The 21,695-nt window shown below is 44.3% G+C and overlaps 1 protein-coding gene across 6 annotated transcripts in view; it reads right to left on the bottom strand.

Annotated features, from left to right (window-relative positions):
- OSMR (oncostatin M receptor) overlaps positions 1 to 16,868 on the bottom strand; it is a 46,320-nt gene extending 29,452 nt beyond the window's left edge. The window contains exons 1-6 of one of the 6 annotated variants that reach the window (XM_081212728.1): positions 16,480 to 16,868; positions 11,097 to 11,214; positions 9,435 to 9,496; positions 2,955 to 2,997; positions 1,113 to 1,191; positions 16 to 221 (exon numbers count right to left, since the gene is read on the bottom strand). In XM_081212728.1, coding sequence (XP_081068854.1) covers positions 16 to 221; positions 1,113 to 1,182 — 276 coding nt within the window. In that variant the 5' untranslated portion in view covers positions 1,183 to 1,191; positions 2,955 to 2,997; positions 9,435 to 9,496; positions 11,097 to 11,214; positions 16,480 to 16,868. The remainder of the gene's footprint in view (positions 1 to 15; positions 222 to 1,112; positions 1,192 to 2,954; positions 2,998 to 9,434; positions 9,497 to 11,096; positions 11,215 to 16,479) is intronic. The other 5 variants (XM_081212729.1, XM_081212730.1, XM_081212727.1 and 2 more) reach the window with 5 other exon arrangements.
- Between the last annotated feature and the right edge of the window lie 4,827 nt (positions 16,869 to 21,695).

A 21,695-nucleotide genomic window follows, 5' to 3' on the forward strand; every position in this document is an offset into this window, starting at 1 on the left:
CTTTCCCACCTATACCTGGAGAGGCCAGGGTCTGGGAATTTCACGAAAAGTTGGGAAGTCAATAATCTTCTCTTCGGTTCGATTGACTTGGATATTAAAAACAAGATCTGTTTCAGAGTAATATGCTTCAGAATCATTGCCAACATCCCATTTCACTGATAGCTGCTGAAGACGAATGTTCATGGAAATCTCAAGGTTTCTAGGTTGAAACAGATTATGATCTAAGGGAGAAAAGAAAAGACTCACTGACACTTCAGGATCTGCTGAACAATCTTTAGGGTAACAGTTACCCAAGAACAGTTCCATCAACGCTGGTGTAGCATATACAGTGGTACCTCGGGTTACATACGCTTCAGGTTAAATATGCTTTAGGTTACAGACTCTGCTAACCCAGAAATAGTACCTTGGGTTAAGAACTTTGCTTCAGGATAAGAACATAAATCATGCTCCTGTGGCGTGGCGGCAGCAGGAGGCCCCATTAGCTAAAGTGGTGCTTCAGGTTAAGAACAGTTTCAGGTTAAGAACGGACCTCCAGAACGAATTAAGTTCGTAACTCGAGGTACCACTGTAACCTGGTACTTCTGCATTGTGTAAAATAACTAAAAATCCCTGCACTTAAGGGCACAGATACCTAGAAAATGTACTTCATTTGGCCTGAAAATATGCTTTACAGTGCAATTATTTACTTGTCTACTCAGAAGTGTGCTCCATTGAATACAGTGGTACCTCCGTTTACGTACTTAATCCATTCCGGAAGTCCGTTCTTAAACCGAAACCTTTCTTAAACCAAGGCGCACTTTCCCTAATGAGGCCTCCCGCCACCGGTGCCCTTCCACCGATCAGCTTCCGTTCTTAGACTGAGGTAAAGTTCTCAAACCAGGACACTATTTCCGGTTTTGCGGAGTTTGTAAACTGAATTGTTCTTAAACCGGACTGTTCTTAAACCAAGGTACCACTGTACTATGCTACATACACGTAAGTAAGTAGTACCAGTTTTCTTTTTAAAAGCAGGAAATTACCAGTCCCAGTTGGTACACACACTCAAACACACATTGTTGCCTTGCTATATATGTACTATTTCTTTTCAAGGAAACAAGCATTCATACACATACCTTGATTTTCAAACAGGCCAGAATGCAATAGTACATAGAGAACTACCATCCGAAGCACCAAATGCTCCATTGATTATACCTGAAAAAAAACAAGCAATACATTTCTTTTGGGTAAATCCTCTGTTTGGAATCACATTCAACAACCCCAAATTAATTTTCAAACAATGTAATAAAATGATCTTAACCACTGTCTGATACTCTTGGACAGAAATAGGGTAGTCCCTGGGCTAATCTTGAGATCCAAACTGGCCTGGCCATTTTTATTTTAAGCCAGGCGCACCCACCAATCAAGTGATGTCACCTGTCAATCATATGGTGCAATGCCACACCTTACCGGGGCAGCGCTGCAATTGATTTGCTCAGTCAAGCCTCCCTGAAAGAGACTTTCCCCTCAGACAGTTTTCAATTAGGAGCCAGAATATCCGTTGCCAGGGAGTTGTTTAAGGAGTCTCTGGCCACTGTAAGCACAGGACTCAACTGCTGGATCACGCCAGAGGCACAACTGTAATTGAAAACTAATTAAAAAATTATTACAGGATGAAGCGGCCATGTTGAGAAACCTTAGTTCACTATCATCCATGCAGAATGTATAATAATATAACTCCAAGGATGCCAACAAGCTGGACTTTCTATCTATAAAAGTCACTGAATAAAATTATCTGATACTGCCTTTTTAAAAAATAAATAAATGTGGTATTTATCTAGTTGTGCATTCTTTTTAAATTGAGGTTAAAACCAACTTTTTCTTGCTTTACTGTATGTGGTAAACTGCTCCTTTATGCTAAGCTGCAACCCAACCTAATTCATGTGTCCTGCACTAACACAGAGACCAGAATGCAGCCAGAATGGTCAGGCAGCAGAATTCTCTGGGTTTAGTAACACAGTTTTGGTTCAAAAAACAGGAGCATAAAAATGCATTTACAGGAATACTGTATAGCCCCCCATTTTAGGGAGAAAAGCGTATGAAGTGTATATTGACCAGTTAAATGGGGTTTGACAGCTCATTAGCACAGATGGGCTCATCATGCCCTTACTTCTGCCAAAAGACCAGTATTGATTCACTGGGAAAATAATACTTTTGGCCCCCTTTGATCATTGGATAGAAGATAGGACAACTCTTGCAGCCTATGAATGGATTGCTTTTAGACACAGATTGTGTATGGATAAATATGATGATGACTTGGAATGCATTTGTAAAAATTATAATGACTTGTAAATAAATGTATCGGGACGTGGGTGGCGCTGTGGGTTAAACCACAGAGCCTAGGACTTGCTGATCAGAAGGTCAGCGGTTCGAATCCCCGCGACGGGGTGAGCTCCCATTGCTCGGTCCCTGCTCCTGCCAACCTAGCAGTTTGAAAGCACATCAAAATGCAAGTAGATAAATAGGTACCACTCCGGCGGGAAGGTAAACAGCATTTCCGTGCGCTGCTCTGGTTCGCCAGAAGTGGCTTAGTCATGTTGGCCACATGACCCGGAAGCTGAACGCTGGCTCCCTTGGCCAATAAAGCGAGATGAGCGCCTCAGCCCCAGAGTCGGCCATGACTGGACCTAATGGTATGGGGTCCCTTTACCTTTAAATAAATGCATACTTGCTGGAATAATAGCATTACAGTGCTACCTCCGGTTGGAAACAGGATCTGTTCTGGAGGTCTGGCCACATCCCGAGGAATTCTTAACCAGAGGACCGCTTCTGCGCATGCGCACATGGTGAAACCCGAAAAAATATTTCCGGGTTTGCCACATTCACATCCCAAAGTTTACATATCCAGAAGGATATGTAAGCGGAGGTACGACTGTGTTTATATACACATTATCGTATTGTATCACAGTTTCAAGCACCTTTTTCTTTTTAAAATTTCTTTCCGTTTTAATTTCTTGTCCCCTGAAAAAATTCAGTAAAATATAAGTATTCATTTCACAGATAGAACAAGAACGGTTTGCAGACCTAAATTGGCATTTGGCAAATATTTCCCTGATATAACTCCACAGTAATGCAGCAGTGTTTTGTTTTTGCTGTGACTGTTCTTGTTTTTATGAATGTCTAATGAATGTCAAGTGTTCTAAAAGCCAATCAAATACTTTTTCTAAAAATCAGTCATCATAGAGAATGTGGAGGAAGGAAGGTTCCTATGCAGAAACAAAGATGCAATGCCTATACAGAGCATTTGTTCTGCAATGTTTTGTTTCCCTTTAAACAAAAGTAAACCACCGAACCCATATGCGTGCACTTAATGCATAGCAGATTATGTTGGAGCTCCACTAGATTTCAATGTTTAATGGGCTGCTGTGTGATAGATTCCAGTAAGGACAAGGAAGGAGCAGCCAAATCTATTTGTTTCAGTGCCAGATGTGTCAAATAGCACATGCATATAAATCACCCATTGGATGCAAGTAAGAATGGTCAGCCAGCAAAGTAAGGTTCAACATTAAGATACAGCATCCCATCTTCTGAATTGGTCGTGCTGATGGAAGTTAATGAAATATCTGCCAACATCAGCCTGTACTGGAAATGATAAGACAGTACGGAATACCCGGCAAGCATCCCAGAAAAATTGGGACACCTCATTTTTTATCGTGAAAGAACAGGGGCCATTTGGGTTGCTGTGATCTCACATGATTTTGCAGTGTGATCACACACACACACCATGGGGAAAGTGTTTTCTCGGGGTCTGTGATCTCCCATGGCAACCCCAAAACATGTGTTTTGGGGCATCATGACTGGGAAAGCACTTTTTGGGGAGTGGGGGAACCACCGTGAGAGATCACGCAAGGTCATGGCAACTGAAATGGTCCCTGTGCTCTCACAATAAAAAACGTGAAGATGGTGTCCAGGATTATGGATTCAAAATGTTATGGTAGGGTATAGTATGGTAGAGTGGCTAGAGCATTGCTGGGGAACCTGTCACCCTCCAGTTGTAGTTGGACTCCCAAATAGCATGGTCAATGGTCAGGTATGATGCGAGTTGTAGTTCAGAAATGTCAAGAGGGCCACAATTTTCCCACTCCTGAGCTAGACTTGAGATCCAGGACCAGGGAGACTTGGTTTCAAATTACCACTCAGGTGAGATGTACATTGGTACCTCAGGTTAAGTACTTAATTCGTTCCGGAGGTCCGTACTTAACCTGAAACTGTTCTTAACCTGAAGCACCACTTTAGCTAATGGGGCCTCCTGCTGCGCCACCGGAGCACGATTTCTGTTCTCATCCTGAAGCAAAGTTCTTAACCTGAAGCACTATTTCAGGGTTAGCGGAGTCTGTAACCTGAAGCATATGTAACCTGAAGCGTATGTAACCCTGTACCACTGTATAGTGCTCACTCTCTCTCAGGCCCACCCAACAGGTTTTTGAAACTAGGAGAAACCAGCATGCAGCACCCTGAGCTCTTGGCCAGCATGACTAAGCCGCTTCTGGCGAACCAGAGCAGCGCATGGAAATGCTGTTTACCTTCCCGCCGGAGCGGTACCTATTTATCTACTTGCACTTTGATGTGCTTTCAAACTGCTAGGTGGGCAGGAGCAGGGACTGAGCAATGGGAGCTTACCCCGTCATGGGGATTCGAACCGCCGACCTTCTGATCGGCAAGTCCTAGGCTCTGTGGTTTAACCCACAGTGCCACCCGCGTCCCTTACAAATCAGCCTTACCCAACAGTTAATCAAAGGCTGCCGCGGGCTCTGGTACACATTTGTATGTGCTAACTTATATTTATAGATGCCTCTGGGCAAATTAAGCTGGTGGTTGGCTGGACTTTCATCAGCGTCGTGCTTTTCATTGTTCTCAGCTGTAAGCAAAGTTTTTAAAAGAGAATGGAAAGGTGCATTGGGGCTTGGGGTTAGCATAAAAGACCTGAGGACTTGGCCCTAATAATGCCCTTGACCAGTAAAATAGACAGAGGCTGACTGTGTACTAATCAAACATGTAGCTGTGTGGTTTTGTAACCCTGCTACATCCCATTTGTTTAAAATGCACGGTTTCATTTTATTGCAACATTTATCGCATTATTGCAAATCAGTGCAGGGGCATAGTAATAAAGGAAGCTGCTTAACTGTTGCAACATCTGGGGAAACATCAAAGTGCTGTAAATATAGAGAGCTATGGTATGCACTGAAAAAATAGTGAATATGTTTGCCAACCTAGCAGTTCAAAAGCACGTCAAAGCGCAAGTAGATAAATAGGTACCACTCCGGCAGGAAGGTAAACGGCGTTTCCGTGGGCTGCTCTGGTTCGCCAGAAGCGGCTTAGTCATGCTGGCCACATGACCTGGAAGCTGTACGCCGGCTCCCTTGGCCAGTAAAGCGAGATGAGTGCCGTAACCCCAGAATTGGCCACGACTGGACCTAATGGTCAGGGGTACCTTTACCTTTAAGGCTGATTTGACCACGACCCCTGTCCCCTCTGTAGATCTTCACTCACTCCCTTGTTCCCAATGTAGGTCTTTCTTTTCCTGCAGTATATTGCCACTCACCCCTTCTTCCCTGGTGTATGCAGGGGTACCATTTTGTGGGTTTGCCTCAGGTGCCAAAATGTATTGGTCATACCCTAGTCATGGGTATGTATCACATGTCCCTTTGATTCCCTAGCAATGCACATTACCAATGCACAACGAGGGGTCGTGTGAATCGGAACATCTGGGTGGGAGTCTAAGTTAATGTGGTCATATGACCCACCCAGGCATTTTTGCACAGAAGTTACTCCACCAGAATCCCAAATAATCATCCCATAACCAAAGATACTGCGGTGGGTGTCACCCATGGAGGTTATAGCTGTGAAAAAAAGGAACACAGAAGCAGTATGGCCCACGTATCAACAACTACTAATGGAAGGAGAGGGTGAGATAAGATTAAAACCCTATGAGGAGATTAGCAGATACTGCAATAGCTGGTTGCAATATCACCAAGTAGTTCATAGATTTAATCAGGATAAAAAGAAAGGCTTTGAAGAAAAAGTGTCAAAATTGCAAAGTGAATGAATACAACCTAAAAAGAAGACCATCTCTAAAATGTATAACTTGCTGTTAGAGTGGGAATTGAAGGATGAAACAACCAAAGAAGTAATGATAAAGTGGGCAAAGGATTTTGGTCATACAATCCAACTGGAAAATTGGGAAAGGTTGTGGAAGGTGGATATCAGTTTCACAGCCTGTTATACGATAAAAGAGAATATGATGAAAATGTTTTACCGCTGGTACCTTACTCTGGAAAAATTGGCTAAGATTTACAAAAAGCAGTCAAACTTATGCTGGAAATGTAAGAGGGAGGTGGGAACCTTTTATCATACATGGTTGGGATGTAAAATTGTAAGGATATTTTGGAAAGATGTATATGAGGAGCTGAAAAAATTATTCAAGATTTCGTTTGCCAAAAAGCCAGAGGTTTTTTTGTTAGGCCTAATATCAAATGACATTCCCAGAGATAAGAAAAATGTATTCCTTTATGCAACAGCAGCAGCCAGAATACTGATCGCAAAGAACAGGAAGGGGGAGAAAATACCATCATTGGTATTTTGAAAATACCATCAAAGTAAACTCTGTGAGTTTGTGGAAATGGCAAAATTGATGGGAGGGAGTGAAGGAATATATGAAAAAATATGGTTCTAGAACTGGAACATTAATAGATAACGTGTAAAACGTGCAGGGGTAAGCAAGGAAATAATAAAAGAATCAATTGAACAATGATTAAATTATAACAAGACGGAAGAAGTAAAAAAATATATTGAGATCACAAATGGGTGAAGGGGAACGGGGGTATAGGGTGTAGCAGGAAACCCCCCGCCAATCATTCAGTTTGTACAAACTTCACACACACTCACACCCACACACTACATACGCTACACTTCTGTTATAAATTCATAGAAAATCAACCATACATCGGATTTTCACTGTTCCACTTTTATTTTACTCCATGAAGGAAGGACTACAAAATGGGGAAGGTTTGATACAGGGCACCCATAATCCCTTCAGCATACCAGTACATCCACGGGAGCCCTGCCCAGTTGCTATGCCAAACCTGATGGTCCTAGACAGAAGACCATCAAGGACACAAAGAACTTGCATATGGGAGTGGATTCAGCACAGACTGGAACAAAGGACAATAATCAGCTCTTCCCTCTGGGGGCAGGAAACTGCAAACTCCCCTCTGCCACCTGGAAAGTACTCATGGGGAGGGGGAAAGGGGGAACCAGCCAGGTGACAGGACACTCAGGTTACCACCACAACTCCTCCCTCAACCCCTCCTTTCTGTGATGTATGCATGATGTTTCTGGGGGTGGGCTTGATCTACAGGAGGGGAATTTCAAAAGTCTTTATAAGACCTTGCACACCATTTTTTCTGTGTCTTTCCTCTCTCCTGCAAGTGAGGGGAGCACCCTGTTGCAACAGATCAATAAAGGCCAAGCCTACAGGCTGCTGTTTTGCTCCAAGTTATCCTGGTTGGTGTCTTTGTTTTTGTCCAAGGGAGCCCTCGGATTTTTCCATGAACAAGGGGAATTTGAAATATTATTTATAATATAAAAGCTTTAACATGAAATTTTTAACTTTGTTGTATTTGTATACAGCAAAGAGAAGTTTAGAGTAATATTTTTAACAATCATCATCATCATCATCCCATAACACACACACACACATTCATGCACACTCTTTCTAAGGCCACATTGCTTTGCATCCCTAAGTATGAGCACAATCAACACAGTTTCTTCTACTTATGCAAAATTAATTCTAAGCCCCTACCTTACCAGGATGTGGAATTCCATCAGACTGGCAGTCACCAAGTTGAAAGTGCGAACCAGTGGGTAAACTGAGTAAGCGTGTCTGGTGAAAGCTACAGCTGGACTGTGGGCAGCACAGTAGGATGAGCCAGGAACTGCAAGCAGTGAGACTCAGCAGGAATCGGGAGCAATAGACAAATCAAAGAGTCAGGGCGAAAGATGAAGCTCACAGAAGCCATGCTGCTCAAATATGGCTGAGCCGAAACAAAGAACCTTTTATATCCCTTAATGCCCAGAGGGATTCAGGGCCAACCTAAGTGGGTGGAGTCAGCCCAGGGCCAGAAGGCTCTTTACTGAAGAACTACCTCTTACTGTTTACCAATTAGGGGAACAGTACACAGATCCAGTAGATCTGGAGAAACCCACACCCAAGAGGTGCTGCAAATCCCAGTCTCAGCAAGCGGCAAACATCTGGCAAGCCTACCATCTCCACACAGCTCTGCCAGCTTCTTGCACCAAGTTGTGGCTGCAGGTTTACAACTTTTGCAACATCTGAATGGTCATATGAAAGAAGTAAAATGAGCAGAAGGTCCCAGGAAGTTTGCAAGATTTTTAGTAGATGTATTATCAGAGATGAGAAACCTCTTATTCTTTTCTCCTAGAATGCAAGAAGCTAGCAGAGTTGAATTTTCCAGGGATAAGAAGCAAGCCAGCCAGCTCTAAAACAGACCCTTGTTTTGACAGCTAAGGACAGGGGTGGTTCTTCCTTATTTTCAGCTCTTTTATTATTAAATATATCAATAATTTCATACGTTAATAAGACAGGATGGATCAGAAAAGTCAAAGTGAACCCTCATATTTGTTTTTTTCTATTTATAGTTATCAATTGTAAGTGTCTTAGTCAAATCCTGAGTTCATTTCAGTACATTGTTTCTGTATATACATCATGAAAGGTCCCCAATCTTTCTTAAAGTCATTATTGTCCTTATCTCTGAGTCTGTCAGTTAACTTCACCATTTCAGCATATTCCATCAACTTTTCTTGCCATTGTTCTTTCGTGGTATTTCTTCACTTTTCCATCTTTGAGCTAATAAGATTCTGGCCACTGTTGTCACATACATAAATAATTTCTTCTTGTCTTTTGGTAGATCTTGACCTAAAATACCTAATAAAAATGCTTCTGGTCTTTTAACAAAAGTTATCCTGAACATTTTTTTTCATTTCATTATAAATCATATCCCAGTAATTTCTAATTATTTTGCAATTCCACCACATATGAAAAAAGGTACCTTCCTTTTCTTTACAAATATGAGGGTAAAATGTTAAGAAAATGTTAATAAGGTACAAGTTTAATTTCAATGTACAAGTTAAATAGAATTATAGGCAGAAGAAATGAATGTGTGATAAACCAGGAAGGGAAATTGGGGGAAGTCAAGGGGGGGTATAGAAAATATAAAATGTGGGGTTTTTTTTAATTTAGTATTGATTATGTTAAAATATATTGGAAAATCTAAAAAAAGAAATATTTACACACACAAACACACAGAAAAGAAAAGTCAGAGTGAGGATGGGTGGACACAAATCCATAGCCCATACAAATAGAACTAAATGACTTCTACTAGCAGCACTGCCCCAAACTATCCCAAGGATCAACACCCTCATTTAGGTTTATCTCTTCATCCTGCCTATGCAGAAGTTATTAAGACATCGTTTCATATAGAGAAACACAGATTCTTCTCTTGTTCATCTCTAACAGAACTTCTTATTGACTCTACCAAATCAGAACCATAGGTGCACAGAGAAGGGGAAATAGGTTTCTAGACGTATCACTGAGCATGACTTATTTTTGCACACTGCCTAATATAAAGAATCAATCAGTAGATTATATAAATTTTAAAGCCAGAATTTTATCATAAATGATACAGAGAGATACCAATAAAATATCAGCAAAACAAAGCTGTGTGGTAAAATCTCATGAGTCATGAAACGCCTGCAGAAAAAAAGATAAGTCTTTAGGAAAGGCTAAAAGATAACCACCATTTCTGCCTCACGAACTTCACGTGAGCGCTGTTTTACCTCATGATGATGCGATTACAGGTCTGTTAGATCTCTGAGACCCAGCAAACGGTGTCCTTCACCTTACTCATGCTTGGGCCCTGAGCAGTTCCTTCCCCACCATCATTCCCTTGCTCAAACTGGCTGCTTAGGCTGCTCTTCAGTAATTGGGAGATGGTTCTGAACAGTTTATGAAGTTAGGGCATCAGTCCAAGTAGCTTGCAGATGTCTGCACTCACAGTGGTTCTCCAGGGAAAGATCTTTCCCAGCCATTCTTCAGATTGCACAGTTAAGAGAAGCTAGGGATCCTACCCAGCATGGGATTAGCATATACAATGGAACCTTTTCCTTCCTTCCTTCCTTCCTTCCTTCCTTCCTTCCTTCCTTCCTTCCTTCCTTCCTTCCTTCCTTCCTTCCTTCCTTCCTTCCTTCCTTCTCTGAGCTCTGACTGATAGAGCTGCAATTTTTTCCCCCTGGGTTCCCCACTGGGCATTTCGAAGCAGGGAAAACATTCAGGAATCAAACATTCAGGAATCAAACATTCAGGAAACATTCAGGAATCAAGCAGGTAAGGCTTCTCCCTTCAATTTTATACCAGCTCCGGGAAAAATGTATACTAATACTGCATTTCTGTTTGCTGTTTAATAGAAAGCAGGTGCGTGGCAGAGGGAAAGCAAGGATGATTTAGTAGTCAATCAGATAAATGCAGGAATACAAGGGACAGCTCAAGGTCCAATACAGATGTGAAGCAGGGGATCAGATCTCCCAAACTCCCCCCCAAACTGTGGGACTCTGTTTTGATCAGGATGGTGCCCCTTCTCCCCAAACAGTTATTCTGATCCAAGTCTCCCTCCCCAAGCATGCTATTACTCCCCACAGGGTAGGGAGTGGTAGAGAAAAAGACCGTTGGGGGCACAAGTATATTCCCCACCTTCCCCAGAGGGGCCATTTAGATCATGTTAGGATATCCCAAACTTAATTCAAGAGGGGAGAGGAGTCATTTTTTTGCTGCTGGGAGGTAGAAATCCTTCCCCCATCTAAAGTAAACAACTCGGAGACAGGCCAGGAGATTCAGAACTACTTTCTGACCACCCCTGGCTTTAGGTCAAGGAAATGGGATGGAAAGAAAGCTGACACCCCTCCTGCTGTGAGGGCCTTGCTGCAAAAGTAAAACATTGCTTGAAACAATGAAAAGAAGCACATTAAAAACCAAAAAGGCAACATACCTCGTCCCCGTGGTTTTCTCTGTGCAGCGGTCTTGCATAACTCTCTCAAATGATCTTTTTGTCTTATCTGGTCATAACGTGCTTTGAGCTTCCTGTTTTTTCATTCTTCTTTTCCTTCCTATTCAGGGTAAAAAAATTTTTTTGTTTTTTTAAAATCCTTCATGTTTTCTTGTTGTTCTTGCAAGTTATTGTTATCGTGAAGATTGTATGCACGGTGCCAAAGGAGTGAGTAAATGGGCCGGCGAGATCCCAGCAAAGAGAAGCAGTTGCTGAGGAAGAAAATGTGACGTTTCACAAACGAAAGTGCCCATCGATTATTTGCATGTCTTTTTCCTTTTCACAGTACTTCCTTTGATCCGAGGGATGTAACGTAGGGAGGTGCCTTATACGGAGTCAGACCACCGCTCTTATCTACAGTGTGGTCACTATGGTGCTTTCAGACGTCCTTCTTGGCACCTGCCCAAAACTCCTCTGAATTTTATTTATTTATTTTAATAAGGATAGAGTGTTTTGGCTGAAAGGGGTTACCTTGTTTTGGGTGGGGCTCCCTGCTTTTTTTCTGTCTTAATTTGTTTTGTGTGTGGTGCATAGGTGTTTTCCTTTGTTGTTTAATTGGGGGAGAGATCTGAGCATCACCACTTGTCGCTTTGTGAAGTGGATATTTTGGGGTACCCCACAGCGGTTTCTTAGATTTCCAAATGTGTTTCCAGGCACAGAAAGGCTGAGGCCTCCTAGCCTACAGTGGCTGGTAGTGAGTCTCTAGAGCTTCAGACACAGACTGGAATTTTCTGTTAATCCATAGAATCATAGGATCATAGAATCATAGAGTTGGAAGAGACCACAAGGGCCATCGAGTCCAACCCCCTGCCAAGCAGGAAACACCATCAGAGCACTCCTGACATATGGTTGTCAAGCCTCTGCTTAAAGACCTCCAAAGTAGGAGACTCCACCACACTACCTGGAGATGTATGGGATTGAATTTGCAACCTTTGGCATGTAAAGCATGTGCTCTATCACTGAGCTAATTTGACCCGGAGTACGAATATGTATAGCTTCAGAACATAACCGCTACGCCAAAAAATACAGTACATCATTACACCTTCCTTTCTTCAAGGAGCCCATGGCCTTTCTCTACCCTCATTTGATCCTCACAACAACCTTGTGAGGTAGGCAATCTGAGGAAGACCAAAATGGCTCCCGGTCACCCAGAAAGCATCATAACTGACATAACACGGAAAGATTTGGAGAAGGGAACAGGACCAAAAGGCTTCTTGTATGCAAGTTTTTAATCCAGGTGTCCCTAGTTCAGGATAGGAACCTGTGGCTCCTCATATTGTTGGAAGTTCATCTTCCATCAGTCAGTCAGCAGTCATGGATGGCATTCAGTCATGTTGTTTGTGGAATTCTCTCAGTGAGGCTAGCCTGACACCTTCAAAACATATCATTAGGCACAAGCAAAAACATTCACCCAGGCCCTAGGCTGATCAAGCAATCTATGGCCTTTTAAATGTGCCTTGGGGGAATATTGTTTTGTGTGTGCATCTCTTGTTATTATGTCATGCATTTTGTGTTTTTATACTGTGAAATGTCCTGTGATCTTTGGATAAAGGGTGGTGTATATAAAACAGCAGCAGCAGCAAATTTCGGTTGCATAATTAAAGTTGATTTGGTGCTCTTGCAACACAATCCCACTTCCCCTCAAAATCAGTCTTTTTGCAACAAGGAAAACGATGAGAAAATGAACTGGAAAGCATGGGGTACCGATTGCTTGACAAACATCATATAACCTCCTTGCCAAAAAGACCTCTTCCCCACTTGTGACTCCTAGCAACTGGTATTCAGAGGCGTACCGCCTCCAACAGCCAAGGTAGAAAAGGTCAACGGGTCTCCTCTCCAGTAAAGCTTAGCTGGGTCTAGCCCATATTGTTGGGGGTTGTGGTCGGACCTTGAACTGCAGCGAAGGCACACACGAAAAGGCAGAGACCGTTCACATAATCTTCTGTGGAACTGTTAGCTTTTGCATGACAGCAGAAAACCAAATCAACAGAGCATTATCGGCAAAGGCTCAGAGAAATCTCTTCTGAGAAATCGCAGTTCAGCCGTAGGTTACAAACGCCATCCAGCAGAATGGGAGTCCCCACTCTTCACGCAGAAGATCCCTGCTGAATCAGATCTATTTTGTGCAGTGGTGATTCTAGGTTTGGAAGCAGAGGCTTCTGGGACATTTAAGTCATGTCATGTGGCGTAGGAGGTACATGATCAGACCCTAGACCCCTGAGTTTTAATAATAAATAATAATAAATTTTATTTATATCCCGCCCTCCCCAGCCGAAGCTGGGCTCAGGGTGGCTAACAACAATCAAAATAGTCCAACATTCTAAAACATTCATTATAAAATCAATTAAATCAAATTAAAATCAAATTAATGGCAACCAAATTAAAATCAAATTAATGGCAACCATCAAGCAAAATTTTGTGCAGATTGCCAGAGGAGGGGGTCAGGCTGCGCCCTGACAAAAGGCCTGGTGGAACAGCTCTGTCTTGCAGGCCCTGCGGAAGGATGTCAGGTCCTGCAGGGCCCTAGTCTCTTGTGACAGAGCGTTCCACCAGATTGGAGCCGCGGCTGAGAAAGCCCTGGCTCTAGTTGAGGCCAACCTAACCTCTCTGTGGCCTGGGATCTTTAGGGTGTTTTTATTTGCAGACCGTAAATTTCTCTGTGGGACATACCAGGAGAGGCGGTCCCGTATAATAATAATAATAATAATAATAATAATAATAATAATAATAATAATAAAGCTGCTGTGCTGGGGCAGGGAAGCTTTGACTGGCACTGCAGGAGGAATGTGTAACCAACTCCCACCAATTCCACTTGTTCTGAATCTTGCCCTCTCTCTGAAAGTGCTATTAGCCTTTTGGGTGGTGGTGGCTGGGGAAGAGGGAACAATACAGTAACAGAACAGGCAGCCATCTTTTTCTGCCACTGGAACAAATAGCAGCTTTTGGGGGGTAGGGAATTCTAGAAAAAGTCACAGCACTTATTACTCTAATGAAATCGGATCCCCGCCCCGCCCCCAGACACACACCTGACACCTCAGCTACTTTTAAGTTTTTTTGGGGGGAAAGAGTTGAGGATTCCCCCAGAAAGCCAGGCAGTTCTGGTCACTGTGCGTTCAAAAAGGACACTGTAGTGCTGGGGGAAAGTGCAGAAAATGACAAAAAAGATTATTGAGTGGAAATGTCATTACATTGTTGGCTTTATAGTGTTGAGAAAAGGAAAGTAAGGGGGAGAGGGAGATGGGAAATGGCCGATTTGCATGGTGTGGAGAAAGAGGATAGAGACAAGCGAATCTTCATATAGAATCATAGAACTGTAGAGTTGGAAGGGACCATGAGAGTCATCTATCTAGTCAAATGCAGGAATCTCAGCTAGATCATCCATGACAGATGGCCATCCAACCTCTGTTTTAAAACTTCCAGGGAAGGGGAGTCCACAACCTCCTGAGGGAGACCATTGAACAGCTCTGAGGAAGAAAAGTTCTTCCTCAGAATCTCCTTTCTTGTAACTTGAAATCATGAAAATGGTTTCTTGATATCCGAGCTATTAAAACTGAATTTTCTTGCATTTTTCTGCCTCTTATTTCGCCAGTAAAGGCCACCCTACTTTGCTGCCTTGCTTGACGTGAGATTTCTGACAAAGCACATTCGGCAAATGGCGAGAGGCTGGCAAGAAAAAGCATAGGACAGTTAAAACTCTGGAATTTGTTAACCACAAGTTGCCTCAACTGCTGCCACCTCAGATGGCTTCAGAACGCAAAGTGGGCTGGGGCATAAACAAAAGCATCATCATCATGGCTATGCATCACCTGTGGGTTCAGAGGCAGCCTGCATCCTGAGCATCAGCCACTGAGGCGTAGGACCACAAGAGGCCTACTGTGCTCTTCCAGGAAACATATGGCCACTGAAACACCATAGACCGACGGCCGGACTCAGTATAACACAACCTGCTGCAACAACGACAACTTTGTCTCAGCACAAGACTTAGGAAGGTTCCCACCTGTTAGGTACCTGCCTTCAAGGCTTTAAAGAACAGAGAGCAACCCAAAATCGCCACCTTCTGATGAAGCTAACTCCTTCAGAGTTCAGAGGCAGAGGTCCCTTCAGTCCCCAATAAAATATTTGAGGGAATGCCTCCCAAGTTGAGGGGAATTCCCATTCAAATGGCGTGTGTAAGCCAGGTCATGTGATTGATTATGCAGGGTGGGGCTTACCTCCCCCCCAAATATTTTATTCAAGTTGTCTTCTTCTTTCTTTGGCGATCACTCATAGACGAGTAAGATTGTCTTCCTTAAACATGGTTTTAACAATGAGTCCGTAAGTGACTGTGGAGGCCAATTCTGGATCCACACGTCCTTCCACAGTGAGGACATTGGTTTCCAGGCAGGAGTTGATCACGGTGTAGATTTGCCAAGCGTGCCTTCCTCTTAGCATGTTCCTCCCTTGCCTCCTGAGTCCGAGTGTCTTCAAAGCCCATGACACCTTTGGTAAAGGCTGTTCTCCAATTGGAGTGCTCACAGGCCAGTGTTTCCCAATTGTTGGTGTTTATGTCATGCTGGCCACATGACCCGGAAGCTGTCTGCGGACAAACGCCGGCTCCCTCAGCCTATAGAGTGAGATGAGCGCACAACCCCAGAGTCGGCCACGACTGGATCTAATGGTCAGGGGTACCTTCACCTTTATACTACTTTTAGATTTGCCTTGAGACAGTCTTTAAACCTCTTCTGTTGACCACCAGCATTACGCTTTCCATTTTTAGGTTCGGAATAGAGTAATTGCTTTGGAAGACGATAATCAGGCATCCGCACAACATAACCAGTCCAACGAAGCTGATGTTGAAGAATCATTGCTTTAATACTGGTGATCTTTGCTTCTTCCAGTACACTGGTATTAGTTCGCCTGTCTTCCCAAGTCATGTGTAAAAATTTTCGGAGACATTGATGGAATCTTTCGAGGAGTTAGAGATGGTGCTTAGAAGTGGTCCATGTTTCACAAGCATACAGTAAGGTTGGCACTGGTCATGGCAACAGAACTGGGTGAAGCCAAAATCTTGTCCAAGCAACAGTTTGTCTAATCCTTTCCCCCCAAGCTGTCTGTGTTGGTTGGTCGTCGCAATAACCTGCTCTGAGCTATAAACCTGACGCTGTGTGACCATTCAGAACTACGACCCGCTCGATTTTTGTCCCTCCTGGCTCACGAGCATCGCCAGACAGGGAGAGGGGGGGGGGGGAGGAGAGTGACACACTCTTGTTTTCAAGATTCCGGGTTGGGGGGGGGGAGAGAAACGAAGGGCGCGAAGAGGCCCAGCAATGGAGGTGGGGATACTCACGTCGCCCGTGGGACCCCCGCTAGAGGGTCGAGAAGAGATGGGGGAACCAGGAGATTTCGCTGCTGCCGCCGCCGCGTGTCGCTCCCTTTCAATGCGCACGGGGGAACTTTGGAGGGGGCGGGGAGAAAAGGGTGTGGGAGTCAGCGCCCCACCCCCGTCCCGAAACCTTTAACTGGGATGGGGGGAGGGAGAATTCCCATCAGGAAAATGGCACAGCGACCGGGACGGTGCGACCCGACCAAAGTTAGGTAGCAGCTGGTGTTTTTGTGGTGCCGGCCAAGAGAGTTCGCTTTCGGGTACTTTTAAGGCAAAGAGCGGCATCGCGAGGGAAGTTGCGCCGAGTTCGCTTTCGCTCGCGGCGGGGGCAGCCTGGCCCGACCTCCTCCGCCCTTCCTGGCGTGAATCAATCATCCTCGAGTTGCGGGGAAAGCACGTCTTTTCCACGGAAGCTGACCGGCGTCTGGCACTCTGCGCTCTTGCGAAAGCCTCGCTCGCCGCCGCTGCTGTGGGTTTTGGGGAGATTTTTCTGTTCCCTCGTACACCGAGTACGGAGGAATGTGGCACCTTCAGGAAGTGACAAGGAAGGCTGGGCGCCGCGCTCCTGTTCTGCGCCCCCAGACGTCCGCCGGCTTTTCTAACAAGAAATTGCACGGGAAACCCAAGAACTACGTCTGGTTTGGGCACATTCACACGTGCAATATAAATAAACTTAACAGCAACAGCAGCAACAACAACAACAACAACAACAACAACAACAACAATAACCCGCCCATCTGGCTGGGTTGCCCCAGCCACTCTGGATGGCTTCCAGCATATATAAAAACGTAATAAAACATCAAACAATAAAACTTCCCATACAGGGCTTCCTTCAGATGTTTTCTAAAAGTTGGGTATATTTTTACTACCTTACATTCATATATCTATATACATATACCTATATACACACATACACGTGTGTGTGGTTTATTTATTACATTTATGTACTACTTTTAGCTTCCAAGGAGGTTCTCATCCTCACAACAACCTTGTAATTCTGGTTAGGCTAAGAGATGGTGACTGGCCCAAGGTCACCCAGTGAGCATACACACACATATGACATATTGTACATGTGACCTTGGAGTGGGCAGCAAGAGCACATGGGGTAAGGCATTCCCTTGTCTACAGCGTCTTCTTTGTATGCTGCATTTCCACAAAAAGGATGGTGCTCAAAAGTGGCTTACAGCGAAGAAAACAGGAATACATCACAAGATCAACCATCACAAGAATAATTTCATAACAATACAACAACACAATAGGAACCATAGCAACATACCGAAAACGTTTAAGCACTATATCCTGAAGCTAACTCCTTTCTGCTTCTGGGAACAGTTTCTTCTCCTTAAAAAAATAATAACAGATTGTGTTTCTGGCTCCAAATGAATGTTTAAGTGGATAAATGTATCAGGAGCACTTTAAACACTTACAGTGGTGGACAGCTCTCCTCCTGACCCATTGAGGAGGGGCAGAACCAAACACTAAGAGTAGAATATGGGCAGGAAAGCACGTAACAGGATAACGTCATAGGATAGGGTATGAGTTTCTACATGTCCCTAGGAAGAGAGGGGGAAATTGACACAGTGATGTCATTTTTAAGAGTCTTGTTTCACCGCCTGAGTTGACTCAGATATCCAGGGGAGGAAAAATTGTTGCTGTTATTAGATCCCCCCAGTCCTCTTTCAAATGTTTTACAGACAGTCACTTCTCTACTGTGTATTAATGCAGGGGAAGGCAGAAAGTAGATTGTGATCTGCTGGGAAATCTTTGGATTATTTATGGTATGATCAGCTTGGGCAAGGATAGCCAATGCCGTGCCCTCCAGTTGTTATAATCCAACTACATCTGCAGGACGGGACGCGGGTGGTGCTGTGGGTTAAACCACAGAGCCTAGGGCTTGCCGATCAGAAGGTCAGAGGTTCGAATCCCCGCAACAGGGTGAGCTCCCATTGCTCCATCCCAGCTCCGGCCAACCTAGCAGTTCGAAAGCACGTCAAAGTGCAAATAGATCAATAGGGACCGCTCCGGTGGGAAGGTAAACGGCGTTTCCGTGCACTGCTCTGGTTCGCCAGAAGCAGCTTAGTCATGCTGGCCACATGATCCGGAAGCTGTACCCCAGCTCCCATTGCCAATAAAGCGAGATGAGCGCCGCAACCCCAGAGTCGGTCATGACTGGACCTAATGGTCAGGGGTCCCTTTAACTTTTACATCTGCAGGACGCCAAGTTGGCTACCCTGTTTCTAGCATTTCTGGCTGCCAATTGCTTAATAAACAAATGACTTTCCCCACCAAAATCATGCTGCTGAAATGAAGAAAGTTAACTAGGATTTTTGTGCAAAAGGATTCTGTTCAGTTTTGGAAATAAATCCCTGGGCTCAGAATGTGCTCAGAGTGCACCCGGTTATGTCTCTTGCGGCGAGCTCAGATTGGTAGATTTTGGGGTTTTAGTAAACAACAATGACAACAACGATGATCCAACAAGGCTGAAGTCCAACCCCATTTTACAGCATGGATATTAAGCAGATGTTGCATTCTAGAGTAGCAGGTGACCCAGAGAACCTAACATGACTCCTGCTGGATGAAACCAAGGTGTCTTTGTTTGCTCCAGCATCCTCTACTCAACAGTGGCTAACTGGATACCTCCAGGAAGTCCAGAAAGAGGGCTTAAAAAGAAGAGCCCTCACTCATTGTTTCCTCCCCTGAATTTGTTATTCTGAAGTACAGTGGTACCTCGGGTTACATATGCTTCAGGTTACAGACTCCGCTAACCCAGAAATAGTGCTTCAGGTTAAGAACTTTGCTTCAGGATGATCGTGCTCTGGCGGCGCGGCAGCAGCGGGAGGCCCCATTAGCTAAAGTGGTGCTTCAGGTTAAGAACAGTTTCAGGTTAAGAACGGACCTCCGGAACGAATTAAGTACTTAACCCGAGGTACCACTGTACATTACCTCTGAGCATGGATGTCTCAGCTAAACATATCCAGTAAACCTTTCCTGTATGAATTTGTCCACTCTCATTGTAAAGCAATGCAATCATGTAGCCATTGCCATATCTTGTGAGTTCAATTGTTTCAAGCGCAATGGGGCTTAATCCTAGATTAGACCTCAAGCCCATCTAGTCCAGCATTCTATCGCCACCCCAATCCTCTAGGAAGTCTACAAAGCCGGACAGGAACACAATAGCATCTCCTGCTCACTCTCCCACTTGTGATCCCAGCAACTGGTGTTCGTAAGCGTTAAAAAGGCACCAGAGAAATTAACAGGGAATGAGATTGTCAATGCCAGGATGGTTACAATACTCATAGCTTCTGAAGTGGTACAGATTTGGCTGAAAAAAAGCTTTAGTTGAAAAAGAGGTGTTGGTGCTTATGCATGCATGTTTTGCCGTATTTGTCTCCATCAAAAAGAGCTCTGCTTTGTATCTCTCAAGGAGAATCATTTCCATGCCTTTAGTCTTTAATGCACTCACATACTTGTGCTGTGATGCTGCTGCCAAGACCACACAGATTTGTTCAGAGTTATCTGCTCAAGGGCCAGTGGAGGGAAAAAAGTCTGTTGAGTTCCTGCTAGATGGCGCAGTAGGTCAATGCATTAAACCTTCCCAGTCACTGGTCCCATTCGCGTTCCTGTAAATTTCCATAGACTCTTCCTATCCAGCAACATGATGGAGCAATTAAGGTTTTGTGATTCCAATGAAATGGGCGTTCCACCAACATTCAACAATATTAAAAGTGCCGACCTTCACATGCATATTCCGTACTGTACTCCTGCAAACTGCAAGAGTTTAAAGTGTCTGTTGCAGTCCGAAGTCTTTAAGAACAAAACACATATGACCCCAGAAAGATTTCTGGATATTTTCAGAACACACGCAGATATTAATCCAGACAGGATATTTAACAGGGGAGGGCGGGGAGAGAAGTTGGAATGAGAAATGTTTTGGACGGGGAGATATTGGTTTTGTTTTGTTTTGAATAAGAGTGCAAGGCTGGCAAACATGTAAACAACAAGAGCCCAAACCCAGATGTTCTTGAAAGAGAGGAACTAGGATTTCAGTGGCATTTTCGGAGGAGGAATTCTGTGGGCAGAACGTATGTTTGGCATAGGACTGCTCCTTTATTATCCACTGCAACTATATACTATATACTAATCTCCACTCCTTTCCACATTCCCAGATTCCTTATGAAATCATTAGGTAAATAGTACCGATCTCTCTGCGTCATTTTGTGCACTGGGCAAGCCCTTTTCTCCTTAGCAGTGTTCAAAGTTTATGCACTGAGAGGGGGAACGAGGCTCCACCTGCTAGCCCCTGTGACCACACACCCCTGTGTTTGGCAAGCATGAGGAGGAACCCTACGTGTGCAGCAACATATTCACATAGATGGGGTGGGGCTGGAGCTGGGGCACATGGCTTACTAGCAGTACAAGTGAAAAGGATCTAGGGGTCTTGGTGGACCACAAGCTTAACATGAGTCAACAGTGTGATGCAGCAGCAAAAAAAGCTTATGCTATTCTAGGCTGCATCAACAGAAGTATAGTGTCCAGTTCAAGAGAAGTCATGGTACCACTCTATTCTGCCTTGGTCAGACCACACCTGGAGTACTGTGTCCAATTCCTGATGGCACCACCTGCGCAGCCAGTGGATTACCTCCAGGATTTTCCTCTCTCTCCCTGGGCCACAACCTTCAACAGGAAGGAGTGATGAAACGACCACCTGTGCCCCCAAGATTCTTCAGCTCCCAGCCCAGAGTCTCATGTTGTTGTTTAGTCGTTTAGTCGTGTCCGACTCTTCGTGACCCCATGGACCAGAGCACCCCAGGCACTCCTGTCTTCCACTGCCTCCCGCAGTTTGGTCAAACTCATGCTGGTAGTTTCGAGAACACTATCCAACCATCTTGTCCTCTGTCGTCCCCTTCTTCTTGTGCCCTCCATCTTTCCCAACATCAGGGTCTTTTCCAGGGAGTCTTCTCTTCTCATGAGGTGGCCAAAGTATTGGAGCCTCAGCTTCACGATCTGTCCTTCCAGTGAGCACTCAGGGCTGATTTCCTTCAGAATGGATAGGTTTGATCTTCTTGCAGTCCATGGGACTCTCAAGAGTCTCCTCCAACACCATAGTCCCTTGCTATATGTTGAAAGCTGAGCATGGCAATATTATTTGTACCCGCAGAAGGAAGGGGTATTGGGCAGGA

The sequence above is a fragment of the Podarcis bocagei genome (assembly GCF_964188305.1).
Source record: "Podarcis bocagei genome assembly, chromosome: 11".
Lineage (NCBI taxonomy): Eukaryota > Metazoa > Chordata > Lepidosauria > Squamata > Lacertidae > Podarcis > Podarcis bocagei.